Source organism: Nanorana parkeri, unplaced genomic scaffold (assembly GCF_000935625.1).
Source record: "Nanorana parkeri isolate BGI_ZX_2015 unplaced genomic scaffold, ASM93562v1 scaffold1800, whole genome shotgun sequence".
NCBI classification, from domain to species: domain Eukaryota; kingdom Metazoa; phylum Chordata; class Amphibia; order Anura; family Dicroglossidae; genus Nanorana; species Nanorana parkeri.
The window spans coordinates 43,282-57,519 of NW_017308068.1; the positions used below are offsets into that span (position 1 = coordinate 43,282).

The following is a 14,238-nucleotide window of genomic DNA, read 5'->3' on the forward strand; positions in this document are numbered from 1 at the left end:
ACTCTTTGATAAACTAAACCCTGTAATATCTTGAACAGAACTACTACAAACAGGGATAACCTTTACCTCTGTAAGATTGGATACAGATGGGTCCACCAGCGGTGATGCTGCCTACTTCTTCACAATTCCTCGGAGAATGGGTGGAAGGTTTCAAAGCATTTGGCAACAGAATGTGCTCTAGCAAGACCTTTTAACTCTCTAAATAGAATTCCATCACACTGCTAATATCAAATGTTGATTTGAAATAAACTAAGCAGGACACGTGTGTGGGTGAAAGCCCAGATCTTTGGCTGCATCACTCTCAAATATCCATCCTCTATATTGGCCATGGGCCGCAGCTGAAGTCCCTGGGGAGGGAGTGGGGGTCGATTACTTGAGCCCCTATAGGAAGGACAAGTGCCCAATGTCTGGACTATTAACTTAGATTGTTTGGACAGAAAATTTCCCAACACAGAAGGTAACTGTGGAGAACCAGAGATACTAATTGCATCCACAATTCAGTTAAATCAGGTAGCTCAGCGGGAGTTTTACAAGCATCACTGGTCAACTCAACTTGACCATAATCATCCTTAAGGTTTCAGAGTACACATGAAAATTTCAAAACAGGCTGCGGAGATCCACCACCATTAGCATGGTGACTTTTTCCCTTTTTGTTGTAATACATGCTGCCAGAGTGAAAATGAAAGCAGTATGAAAAATAGCAGGTGGTGGTCTTTAAGAGACCAGAACACTGGAGCTGACCAGCACTCCTAGGCCTCAGCCCATGTAGCTGCAAGGGGTTAAACAAGGTGGAAGCAGTAACTATTTCCATTGAATAGTCAATGCGGTGAGGATGCATCCACTGGACATCCTAATGGTGCTGTCCCCTGACATTGTTAAGAATGGAAATGCAGAGAGAAGCAAAGCAGGAGAGATGCAGATAGGCATCTTGCACAAATGTTTTCCTGCTGTAAAAGATAGTTCTAATGTGTGCTCTGCCTATTGTTCCTGCTAGAGGTAATCCAAAAAACGCATCCTCTAGAAAACAGACTGGAAATGTTCTTACCTACCTAGAAGAGTAACATATATTCCTGGGTAGGGATAGAGACAATGGCAGCCGAGTGGGAGTAAAAGAATGGCAGCACAATGTAAGTAAGAAAATAAGTGATCACTACATGCAGTCAACTCCTTCAGCCCCAGTTAAATGTTTAGTCAAGTAGAATAAAGTGATGATAACCAGTCCTAGGGGAGGAGGACTGGTTATCATCACTTTATTCTACTTGACTAAACATTTAACTGAGGCTGAAGGAGTTGACTGCATGTAGCGATCACTTATTTTCTTACTTAGGATTCAGTGGACCCACTCTTACAGTCTACTTACAATTTGTAAAAACATCAGTGAGTCTCTGGTTCTGACAGTTTACACTGAGCTGCAGTGCTGCAGTAAATGTTATGGATAGATGTATTGTCTATGTAGGATAGTGTGAATATATCTCAGTATCTTGATCCAGCAGAGCTGGAGAGAGATGAGCTCCTACGATCTAAAGCTAAACTGGTGTTGCTTAGTATGTGCAGGGGATGTAGTCACTAGTAGGAGCTGTACCCTTTGATTTGCCCAGAGGTCCCTCAGTGAATGCAGGGAGAAAAAACTGTCTACATTTTTTTGGGTTTATAACTGTGTCAGCACAATTTAAAAAAAAAAAAGTGGAAAAATAATCTTAGATTTATTTTGTACTATGCTCTGTCACCACTCCCGCACAAACAAAAAAAAGCATGATGCCACAGTGTCTACACTTATGCATAAAATCAAGCTCATAGCCTTCTAACTTACAGGTTTTTCCCAAATAATGGTCAATGCACTGGCACCATCTGAATTTCAGTCTTAGTCCTCATGTGTGCAGGCTTGAGCACAGCCATGATCATCTATGGATTTTTGAGTCTCCACTACTAGTTCATCCAGCAGTGTCAGTAATATCAAGCTTAATTTAAATCTGTCAAGAGAAGCTATTTCTATCATGTTCTTCTGAAAATGCTAAGGCCTTACTGTAACAGACTGAGTCACTCACCAAGAACAAGTATGCACACAAAAACTTCCCTGACTTTAATCATTTTGAATACTTTTTCCAGGTCAATGACTCAAAAAGTTATGAAGACAGTGGAAGCGGATAACCGGCAGCAAACTAGATCAGCAGTGGCACACTTTATACCTCATTTCTCTGACGGGTATACATTACAAAATTAATCCTGTCACACAGTGCATGATTGCAGGCTATATTACTCACATGTTTGGTAGCGTAGATTATATCCAGTTATATTTCCATTGGGATGTTCTGGAGGACTCCATTCCAAATTAATTATTTCACGATTTGGCTCACTGAATCTAAAGTTCTTAGGCTGACTGGGTACTGAAAAAAAGTTTTGTTAGCTTGTATGAGGGAAGTAAGAAGAGTGTCCACTTTATGTGTGTGGTTCCTAAGTTTTGGAATGCAATATTTTGTTTGAACTAGAACCACAATTAAGTCTTTGAACATATCTGTTAAAAGAAAACAAGCTCTTATTTTGACTCAATTTATTTGGCAGATTTTTATAGCTCAGTGATTTATCAACAATTGACAATAAATTAAGGTTCCCATGTCTAAAAGTAACTGTTAAATATAATATTCCACATATTACAGTATATAGAAACACTTAATGTCCTCCAGTATGGAAAACTTACCGCCCTCTGGTGTGGTAAACTCCTTAATATCACTCTTCGGGCCATCCCCTCGCCCATTCACTGCTACCATGTATAATTTGTAGTTGCTGTAAGGTATCAGGAATGACACAATCCCTCGCACACGATCTCCAATAAAACTCTGCTGTAGCTTCTTTCGAGAGACCCAGTGTCCCCTCAGGAAACTACTGTCCCTCCAGTAATAAGCCTTCAAGATATACAACTCAATAATTTAACAGCTACTATTTTATTAGTGGGAGGTTAGCCGGGTTTTAAAGGGAGTTAAAAAACAGTCAGGGGGACACTGGTTAGCACCATTTTCAATTTTAAATAAATAACAGTCACATCCTTGATACTGCACAATGGTTAGACATAGCTCACATGATGTAAGAGCAAAGTAATGCTGCTTTCAAATTATTTACTGTATCAATTCAACATTGGTTAGCTGGTAACTGGGTCACTTAGTGAACATAGGTTGAAAATTAATAAGGAGTGTTTCCCCCTATCCATGTTATTTAGATATCACTGGAGTGGTATAAGTATAAGCTGGAGGTTCTGCTCACTCTGTATTCCACAAGGCTTCCTTGGATAGAAGCAGGGGTCACACGACTCCACTGAAGGGAGATGGCAGTGCTGTTCATGACCCTTAATTTAATGTCTGTGGGTGCTGCCTTAGGATCTGAGGGCAAAAAAAAAGCTTTAAAACAAAGCTAATTATGAATCAGCGTTTTCCTCTCATTCTTTAGACTTGTTATACTGTCTTCTGCTTCAGTCTGTTCAGTTCATTAATTATTGTACCAGCCACAAACAATTCTCTCTAAAACGCTCATGATATGCAAATGACTGGTACCAGAACTACACCAACAACAAACAAGTCAATACCAAGATAAGCTTTCTTTGCATCATGGTATATCCTGAAACCGAGTTTTCTTACACAGGAAAAAATTAAACTTATTTTGCATCTGACATTCAAAAGGCATTGGACAGTGTTAATTTTTAAAAGATTTTTTCTAATGATGGTTTAATCTTCACATACCAATTTTAAATTCCAACAGTCCTATGGAGTTTAAAAAAAAAAAAAAAGAATAAATGCACTTTAACACACCTTTACTCATCAATAAGTATTAGACGGAAATGTTTTGTTTTAACTGAAATAGGTTTATCATAAGAAGATACCATTTTACTAATAAGTACTACTCTATACCAAGATATGGAGTGCTGTCTACATACTGATGCAAAAAAATACATACTGATATTAATAATTTATAGCCTAGAGATATAACCTGATGTAACAGGATCACCTACAGCAGGGCTCAAAATTTCAAGTCCTGAGCTACTAGCCAGGCCATAAGAGTTACTAGCCACCAGTTGCCCCACTTAACCCTTACCCTGCCCCAGCCTCAACTCCACCCCTAAACACGCCCCCCTAAATAATCTTATGATAATTCTTATCTTATGATAGTTGCCGCTTGTAAATGGCAGATTAGGGATTCCTGCTGCAGGAAAACGCAAGTTCCTGACACAGGAATCTCTAATCACACCTGAAATATACTGTAGGTGTGAATGGGGCCTAATATACACATACATTGTATGATAATCTGCAGGTGTATGGGCAGCGTGCGACCGCTTCTACTTTAAGGTCGTACGACTTTCATCTTCCAAGCACGCTGGAAAACCCGCTGAAAATCGTACGATTTTTGTTGCGTGGTCGTTAGATGAATGCCGCACGGGTCGGTGTGCGCAAGCGCACACTGCCCGCTCAGCCCTGCAATCATCGGCAGCCCTCCCCTCAGCGGGAGGGCTTCCAATGATCGCAAGTATGATCTGCCTGTCCAAGACGGGCAGATTGTACGAGATTTTATGACCTTACAACCATCGCATAATGAAAGTCGTGCAATGGTTGTAAGGTGTATGGGCAGCTTAAAACACAATAATACACTTCTCAATGTTACACCCCCCCCCGCACAAATATAATAAAATTCCCCCTGCATGCAGACCTCGCTAATCACCCCCAGATAACCAGGGATCGATCCTCCTCCTCACATACATCCTTTCTTTCGGCTTGAGCTCAGAATTGTCAGAGCTCCGGCCGAAGGAAGCCGGAGCTGACAGGAGCTGCTCTGCGGTCTGCATCCGACACAGATGCAGACCGTGGAGCTGCTCCCACAAGTCAGGTACAGCGTTGGCCCGCGGACCGGTACTTGGAGACCCACATTTCCACTCGCTCACTTTATTTTTACTCGCCAAATGCGAGCAGGCGAATGGAAATTTTGAGCCCTGACCTACAGTACTCTAAACTTTTCTTCACTCCAGGTTGATTCACTGTAAATTTTTAATGAACCCTCAGCACTGTATATTACTTTTTTGATAGTCCTATTTAAAAAGGTGCACTATCAGAAACGACAAATATAAGGCATGTTCTAATGTTTTGGTGCCAGGAAAAAAAATATATAAAAACTTAAATTGTAACTAACAGAACTTCTCAATCAAAGACACAAAAGGAAAGAAACTAAAGATGCTTCTGTAGAAACTCACAATGAATACAGCTAAATGGAAAGAAAGATAATATTATTAAGACATAGTTATACAAAATATAAATCAAAATCAATATTTAAACCCACAGGTTGAACAGTATCCAACTCTATGATCTAATGCACTTGTATGTTGGAAGTGCCTGAATCATCTTCTTTTGGTATAACAATCAAGTACGTATCAAACATGGCTATGCTATAATGTCCAGAAGGTAGATCATATTACATACTAGGTGATTTTTGTATATGTGCATAACTAATGTTTGTTCTCTATCAAAACCTGTTTTTCTTTATGCAATATTGTGTTGGACCATAAAACATGGCTATCTGGAAATATTGTTGCATTTAGAAAATGTGGTTTTGAGGGAGTTTCCACTAAAATATATCATACCCTTTGATTGGTTAGGTCATTCCTGTAAACACCCAGAGGGTCAACGGTTTGGATTCTGTTGAAACCAAAGACCATATATACTTTGCTAAGTATTTTTCATGTTTAATCCCATTTTTTTCCCTGTTTACTTATTGTCTGTTTTGTTATATACTTCTCCTGTAAACATTTTCGTGCAGCACTGCCCCTTTCTTTTCATTAACCACTTAAAGACCAGGTGCTTACAACCCCTTCCTGGCCAGGCCATTTTTCAGTATTCAGCACTGAGCACATTTATTCTGTCATGCAACGCTTTACTGAAATACATTTTATACCATTTCTTGGGGACAGATAGAGCTTTACTTTGGTGGTACCGTATATACTCGAGTATAAGCCGTCCCGAATATAAGCCGAGGTACCTAATTTTACCAGATCACCACTGGGGTTTAAAAAAAAAAATTCAATAAGCTTTTATTGGTATAGAAAAGTACAACAAAAAAATGTCCATTACAAATGGTGGACTGGTGATCACATAGGGATAAAAGCAATGTTGTGTACTGGACATTGACACATCGGTGGTTGTAGCAGCAAGTAGGAAGTGCACCAGATGGCATTAATAATCAGCAATCACAGTCCGCTATTGCATAGGTTTTTATTTTTTACTATATTAAGGAAAAATTACCGAAAATGTTGTTATAATACATTTAATAGATTTATTATTACCCAATTTTTTGTTAAAATATAAAATATGGGGTCACGTTGGGTAAATAGACACCAAACATGTCAAGCCGAAATTGCAAAAAACAACCATACCCAAAATTGACATAGGCAATGCTTTAAAAGCTTTTACCACTCATCAGTTTAGTGTTACCAGTGAATAATGGCCCTACAATTATTGCTCTCACTCCGACGTTCGCTGTGATATGCAACGTGCAGTGTAATGGGCGCAATCGTCGTTTTCGCACGTATGCGCACCTGACACGTTTGTGCACGCGCGTATCTATGGGTTGGGACTTTAAAAGAAATTTTGTGTTTTTTAAAATTCTTTTTTATGTGTGACTTTCATTTTTTTTTTTTTTTGCAACTTTTATTTTTTTCCCTAATTTTTTTCACTTAACTTTATTGTTATCACATAGGGGGCTAAGAAGTGGCAGGTCCTCTCCACGACCTCTAATGTCACCTAATGACCCCCAAAGAAGCTTCTCTCCAGCTGCTAAAACCAGAGAGTGACAGCAGATTGCGGAAGTGATGCAGACATCTCAACTCTCCCGGACGCTCCCGCTATTAGATAGCGGCTCCCGGCTGCCCGGGAGAGAAACATTTTCTCCCGGAAAGGTTTAATCTGCTCTATCAAGCAGATTAAACCCTTCCCTGCGAACTGGTGATGTAATATACATCACTTCCTGCATTCTGACACCGGAGAGGAGATCGGAGGGAGATCATATGCTGATCTCCCTCTGATCCCATTCCAGAGCTGTCGTGCTGGGGACAACGGAGCTTTGGAACTATAGCCTGTTTAAAAACTTTGACAGTTTCCTGCTCATGCGCGTTAGTGGGTGGGGCTAACGGGCTGTCTTTTGACGGCCACTCACATCCAAGAAGTTCCCAACTGGCCGTTTAACAATAATGGCCAGCCGGGAGGCGGTTAAATAATGTTTCAAGCTCTTTAGGGTTAAATCTCTAAATTTTGTAATCAGAAATGTAAGAACCCTTGCCTTATTGAAGAAAGCTACCATATTTTAAACTCCTGGTTGGCATGGCAGTGAGTGTCACAGATATTTAGAATTGCCACAACAGATATTGTGAATGATACGTGTTTCCGTTATAACACATGGTGGCAACTACTCTTTGTGCGTGTAAAAGGTTAACCCTGCAGTTAAATACCCCAGTGATGATCACTCTCAGTCTGCTGGCATGTAGGATTGTTGCCCTGAAGGCTGGAAAATCTCTGCACGTGGTGAGACAGAGTGTGACATATCACATTATGATGGCAGTGGTGGGATTTGAGCATTCTGCTCACAGGGGAGACCACACATGAGCGTTTCAAATATCTATATGAGCACCTCAAATAGAGTTACCATTGGAAAAAAAACTTTATATAACAAACATTTGGTGCCCCAATTGAGATTCATGATCATAGATCAGATTTCTAAGCTTTGCAGAGGGGGAGATAGGGAGTAACAACTGAAATGCAGAGAAGTGTAAAAAATCACAGACCTGGCTACTGTTCAACCTAAGGGTTTAAACATTGATTTTGATTTACATTTGGTTTTATAACTGTGTCTGGAAGCATTATTTTCTTCTTTCTTTCTATTTAGGTGTCTCCACTGTGAGTCTCTACAGGAGCATCATTAGTTGGTTTCCCTTTCTGTCTTTGAATTAGAAGCTGAGTTAGTTGTTATAATTGTTAATTGATTTATGTTACACAGATATTCCGTTTTCCCCAATATTTAGCCATTATGTTGTATCTTTCTAATTAGGTTTGCTATACCAGATAAAGGATCTGCAGAGATCCAAATCTGTTATATTACATGCAAGCTTTGTCCTAATAAATACACCAGCTGCTGCCTCATAGTATATCAATCTCAGTAACTGCCTTCAGGGCCTAATCACCCATATGCACTGTGTTAGCACAAGCACATTGAGTAACACGCTGCACTTTAACAAAGCCGTAGCTATAGTGGCGTATCTACAGCGAGGCGTTTTCCTTGAGCGGCACTATCCAGGGGGTGGCAAAATGCCGCCCCAAAACCAGTGAGGCAGTTAGTGGCAACAGCCGAAAGAGAAAAGCACAGGGCGCCAGTGTCGGACCTGCCAATTCTGGTGTTCAATGGCACATGCCAATCGACCTCTATGGTGCCGGGCAGTAAGCACAGGGCCCACTAGAAGACATCGGGCCCTCAGGCCACCCTCATGAAGTCTGTTTCTGATTGTTTGGTCAGAGACATTCACACCAGTGGCCTGCTGGAGGTCATTTTGTAGGGCTCTGGTAGTGCTCATCCTGTTCCTCCTTACCGGTCCTGTTGATGGGTTAAGGACCTTATATGGCCCTGTCCAGCTCTCCTAGAGTAACTGCCTGTATACCTGGAATCTCCTCCATTCTCCTCCATTCTCTTGAAACTGTGCTGGGAGGCACCGCAAACCTTCTGGCAATGGCACGTATTGATTTGCCATCCTGGAGGAGTTGGCATGCCTGTGCAACCTCTAAAGAGTCCAGGTACCACCTCATGCTACCAGTAGTGACACTGACTCTAGCCAAATGCAAAACTAGTGAAAAACAGTCAGAAGAGGAGTAGGGAAACAAATGTCAGTGGCCTCCACCTGTAAAACCATTCCTGGAGGTTGTCTCATTGTTGCCCATCTAGTGCACCTGTTAATGAAACACCAAAGCAGCTGAAACTGATTAACAACCCCCTCTGCTACTTAACTGACCTGATCAATATCCCAGGAATTTCATTGATTTGATGCTATACTCTGATTAAAAAGTGTTCCTTTATTTTTTTGAGCAGTGTATAATATATATTGTCAAGTTTGGGAGCTCACAGAGCACTCGCACTGAGGGTTTTGCATGAAAAAAAAAGATTTTATTTTCCTTTTGCAGGGCAGCCAAAAACAGTAGGGCTGTTACTGACTAAAATTTTCGTGTTCGATTAATCGAAATTTTTTAAAATCAATTAATTTCGATTATAACGCACATACAGATCCAACTACATTGGTCTATACACATACAGCACAGCAATGAAGTAATAAATTCTATGAAAAATATGTGTCCTGGAACAAGCACTACTTCCCTTCAATCCAGCTAAAGTAAGAGTTTTGCTTCCTGACATGCCTTTTAAACAAAAGTTTCAGTTTGTATAGGAACAGTGTATAAAGAAACCATTAACAGAGCATTTGCAAAGCTTTCAGCAAGCTTCGGGCAGCTTTGTAGAAGCTTACTGAAAACAACCCTCAGCAGGCTTTAGGGCCTGTTCCGGTTTCTGTGCTGACCTGATCCGTACGCTCCTGTACTAAAAATGCATCCCAATGTATCCCTATGTGTTTTATGGGCTACAGTTCTCACGTGCGCAGTCTGTTCAGGTTACGACAGAAAAATACTGCATGTCACATTTTGTACGGTCAGGAAACGCAAAATGCATCAAAAATGCGTCAAAAACGCACTGCGCTGCAGCTACTGACGCATCAAAAACGCGGCCAAAAAAGCGGTAAAACACATAGCACCGCGTCTGCAGATCCGGACCTGATAATCATGTGAACAGGCCCTTAGAAAGCTTCAGGGTCCATGCACACAAGTGCACATTACTGTAATAATGCACTTTTCAAGCTGCAGGAATGATTTTTAGTTTATCGTGGTGTGTTGGGAATCCCATTAAAATAAATGGACTGCCATAACGCTAGGCAGATCAACATGCATTAACATGTCTGGTGACGTCACGGACATAGACGTCACCGGACTCCTCCCCCTTCCCTTCGTTAGCCGACAGAGCCACTTGGGGAAGGGGGGAGTCCGGTGACGTCGATGTCCGTGACGTCACCGGATCTCCGACGGAACTCCCGGAAGACGGCGTAGAGGTGAGTACCGACCAAAATAATTTTAATCGATCAAAAAAATTAAAAAGATTAAATCGAGGAATTAATCGTTAATTTCCGCAGCCCTAAAAAACAGTAAACACAAAATACACGCTTATCTTCAGCGAACTCAGTCCAAATCTTCGGCACAAATAACAAAACATAAAGATGTCTCACTGACCTGTATAAAAGTCCCAAACTTGGGGACTTCCCTTTCCAGGAATATTAGTCATGCAACACAGCAGTCCAGCAACACAGCAGGTCTCTAACTAATCACAGCTGATTCCTTTCTCAACTCCCACACTCCTCTCTGGACTTGCTGACCTTTTTAGCTGCTTCCTGTGTCAGGTTATATATCTGCCTTCAATCACCCAGCCTTGCCATCCTCTACAATATATATATATATATATATGTGTGTGTGTGTATTTATAATAGAATCCTGTACATATAATAGAATCCTTCCACAAAAGTGGAAGCAACTGGGAACTACAGCAACTCAGCCATGAAGTGGTAGGCCACGTAAAATGACAAAGCAGGGTCAGCGCATGCTGAAGCGCACAGTGCGCAGAAGTCGCCAACTGTCTGCAGAGTCAATAGCTACAGACCTCCAAACTTCGTGTGGCCTTTAGATTGGCACAACCACAGTGCATAGAGAGCTTCATGGAATGTGTTTCCATGGCCGAGCAGCCGCACCCAAGCCTTACATCACCAAGTGCAATGCAAAGCGTTGGATGCAGTGGTGTAAAGCACGCCGCCACAGGACTCATGAGAAGTCGAGACGTGTTCTCTGGAGTGACGAATCATGTTTCTCTGTCTGGCAATCCGATGGACGTGTCTGGGTTTGGCGGTTGCCAAGAGAACGGTACTTGCCTGACTGCATTGTGTAAAGTGTGGTGGAGGGGGGATTACGATGGGGGGTTGTGTTTCAGGGGTTGGGTTTGGCCCCTTAATTCCAGTGAAGGGAACTCTTAAGGCATCAGCATACCAAGACATTTTGGACAATTTCATGCTTCCAACTTTGTGGGAACAGTTTGGGGATGGCCCCTACCTGTTCCAGTATGACTGCTCACCAGTGCACAAAGCAAGGCCCATAAAGACATGGATGAGCGAATTTGGGGTGGAGGAACTTGACTGGCATGCACAGAGTCCTGACCTCAACCTGATAGAACACCTTTTGGATGAATTAGAGCGGAGACTGAGAGTACCTGACCTCACAAATGCGCTTCTGGAAGAAAGGTCAAGCATTCCCATAGACACATTCCTAAACCTTGTGGACAGCCTTCCCAGAAGAGCGGAAGTTGTTACAGCAGCAAAGGGTGGGCCAACTCAATATTGAACCCTACGGACCAAGACTGGGATGCCATTAGAGTTCATGAGTATAGCCAAGGCCAAAATCTGGTCTTTAACTGTACTTAAGGCCAACTTGATCCCCCAACATTGAAGAAAAGCCAAATTTCCAGCCAAGCAATACGTTCACAGGGGAACCTTTAAAAGGAGAATTATGAGGCAAGTTATTTTCACTCAGCCTCAAAATCTGAGCCGACCTGTGACAAAAACTGCCACTTTTGCTGGACAGTTTGGTCTGTTAAAGGAAGTTGAAAAATTACAGACTTACTGGACACAGAGTCCTCAATTTTTTTTCCTGCAGACTCTGTTCTAAATAAATGGAAAGTACACAGGCTCCCTGTTTCTGAATGGGGAGAAGCCCCTGTACTGAGTGCTACTACCCATTCAGAAACTCATGAATGAACAGGAAGTGATTTAAAGCACTTCCTGCTCATTCACAACTGGGGACACATGTTCTCCGCCCACTGCACAGAGGGAGTCAGCCGGCAGGGGGGCGGGTCATGGAAGAGGGGGCCGGACAAGCAAGCTGCATGCAAGTGATTTCAACGGCTTCTCCTCGGATCCCCGGATCCATAGGAGACGCTGCAGGCTGTGACCGCCATGCCGTGCTGAGACCTGGCTGCGCCCCCCCCCGCACCTGCACCCGAGGTACTCGCCTCAGTCGCCTCGCCCTAGCTAAGGCCCTGCACTTTAACATATGTTGCATTAAGGCAGCCCATTTATTTGAAGGGCCGCCTAGTGCATTTTTGCCAGTGCACCACAACACACGTAAGTGTGTTTTGCCGTGAAACAAAGCAAGATGTGTGAGCAAAGTGCAATGGGATGCTATTTATAATAAATGGCACTGCATCGCACCAATGCAAATAAAGTATGGCAATGTAGAGCAATAGTGTGAAAGGACCATTAAAAGTTGTAAATGCACTCTGTAACTGCAATTATACATCTTACCATTCCTTTAATACAGGCATTTTTAAGTGATAGCCTGTTAGTCAGCTTTAGAAAATATTTACAAGCTTCAATTAGCTTTATTGAACCCTTAATTACCTTTCAGCTCTTGTCTGGTTGTGTTATGAATCTGTCTTCATAGAATTGGTTTATAGTTTTTGACCTCTGAAAATTAGTTTGGATGATTTTCTAGCAGAACAATTCAGCATAGGCAAATAACATTTACCACATTTATCTTACACTTATTGCCCTTGACATATCCATTTATCACACCCCATAAAATCATTAACACATATTGACTCATGACCTCATTATACCCCCTAAACCTAGTCCTTACCTCTAAAATTCAATTTAACTACTATAACCTAACCTTAAAGCAGATACAAACCCAAACACTAAAAGCTCTAAAAGCTTTAATGTGTTAGGGCCGAAAAATGTGTTTCCATGTTACATGTGTTAGTGTGTTGCGGTGTCGTTTTTGTACTCATCATAAAATCCACTTCTCTGCATTCACTGAAGGACAATGCGAGGATCATAGATCAAGAACCATTTGGTTATTGTGCCACCCATAGAAGTAGGATACTAGGTACCAAACACAGTTAAGGAGAAACATACTTCAACAAGTGCAACAGGCTCAGCCTCAAAATATTAAGGGGGTGGATGCTGTGTCCTTCAATGAATGCAGAGAAAAGGATTTTTTATGGTGAGTAGAATAAAACCTATTTTCTCTTACTTTCATTCAAGGACATAGCGAGGGACGTCACAAAGCACTGTCTACAGAGGGGTGGTCAAAAAAATTACAATTTACCCTCAGAACACAAAAAAAAGGCAGGATCACACTGCAGCCTGCAAACCCTTGTGCTTAAAACTGGCATCTGCAAATGCAAATACGGCAATCTTTGTATAACTGGATACAGGTATGAACAGAAGACAGTGGCTACTTTACAAATCTAAGAAACTGAAGCCTGAGGACGAGAAGCCCAGGAAGCACTTACCGCTCTAACAGAATGAGCCATGAAAAGGCAAGGAGGTTTCCTACTCCCAAGAGCATACGCAAAGACAAAATGCTGTTTAATCTATAGTGGAAAAAGAAGCAGCCTGTCCCTTCCGAAAAACCTTACATAATGACAAAAAGAGAATCAGTCTTACGAAATGATGCCGTAGTATCCAAATAGACCCTAAGTACCTGAATATCATCTAGGCATTGCTATTTCCTTGCAATGAAGGGGTGTTGGACAGTGGGAAGGAGGAAAGATATCCTCATTTAAGTGATATGAAGATACCACATTGGGAAGAAAAGAGGACCTGGGGCAAAGCACAACCCTATCCCTATACAAGGCCAGGAAAGACCAGGAAGAAAAAGGCGAACTTCTGAGAAAGTGTCAGCAGTGAAGCTCTGGAATGTTCTCAAAAGGAGGTGGTTGAAAAGCAGAAAGCACTAAATTCAGGTCCCATGGCATCAATGGGGGCCTAACAAGAGGAACAATGTAATTAACCCCTTAAACAAAGATACAAACCAGGGTATTGTTAAAAGAGTAAAGCCAAGGCCGAAATCTGGTCTTTAACTGTACTTAAGGCCAACTTGATCCCCCAACATTGAAGAAAAGCCAAATTTCCAGCCAAGCAATACGTTCGCAGTGGAACCTTTAAAAGGAGAATTATGAGGCAAGTGATTTTCACTCAGCTTCAAAATCTGAGCCGACCTGTGACAAAAACTGCCACTTTTGCTGGACAGTTTGGTCTGTTAAAGGAATTTGAAAAATTACAGACTTACTGGCCAGATCACA

At 41.7% G+C, this 14,238-nt stretch overlaps 1 protein-coding gene across 14 annotated transcripts in view; it reads right to left on the minus strand.

Moving 5' to 3' along the window:
- The window catches only part of NFASC (neurofascin), a 189,042-nt gene that overhangs the window by 40,300 nt on the left and 134,504 nt on the right, over positions 1-14,238 (minus strand). For 12 of the 14 annotated variants that reach the window (XR_001942046.1, XM_018571666.1, XM_018571659.1 and 9 more), the window contains 3 exons: positions 3,256-3,371; positions 2,696-2,900; positions 2,262-2,384 (listed from right to left, as the gene is read on the minus strand). Coding sequence is in view for 13 of the 14 variants with exons in the window: in XM_018571666.1 (XP_018427168.1) it covers positions 2,262-2,384; positions 2,696-2,900; positions 3,256-3,371 (444 nt within the window). In the remaining variant the exon portion in view is untranslated. The remainder of the gene's footprint in view (positions 1-2,261; positions 2,385-2,695; positions 2,901-3,255; positions 3,372-14,238) is intronic. The other 2 variants (XM_018571665.1, XM_018571661.1) reach the window with 1 other exon arrangement.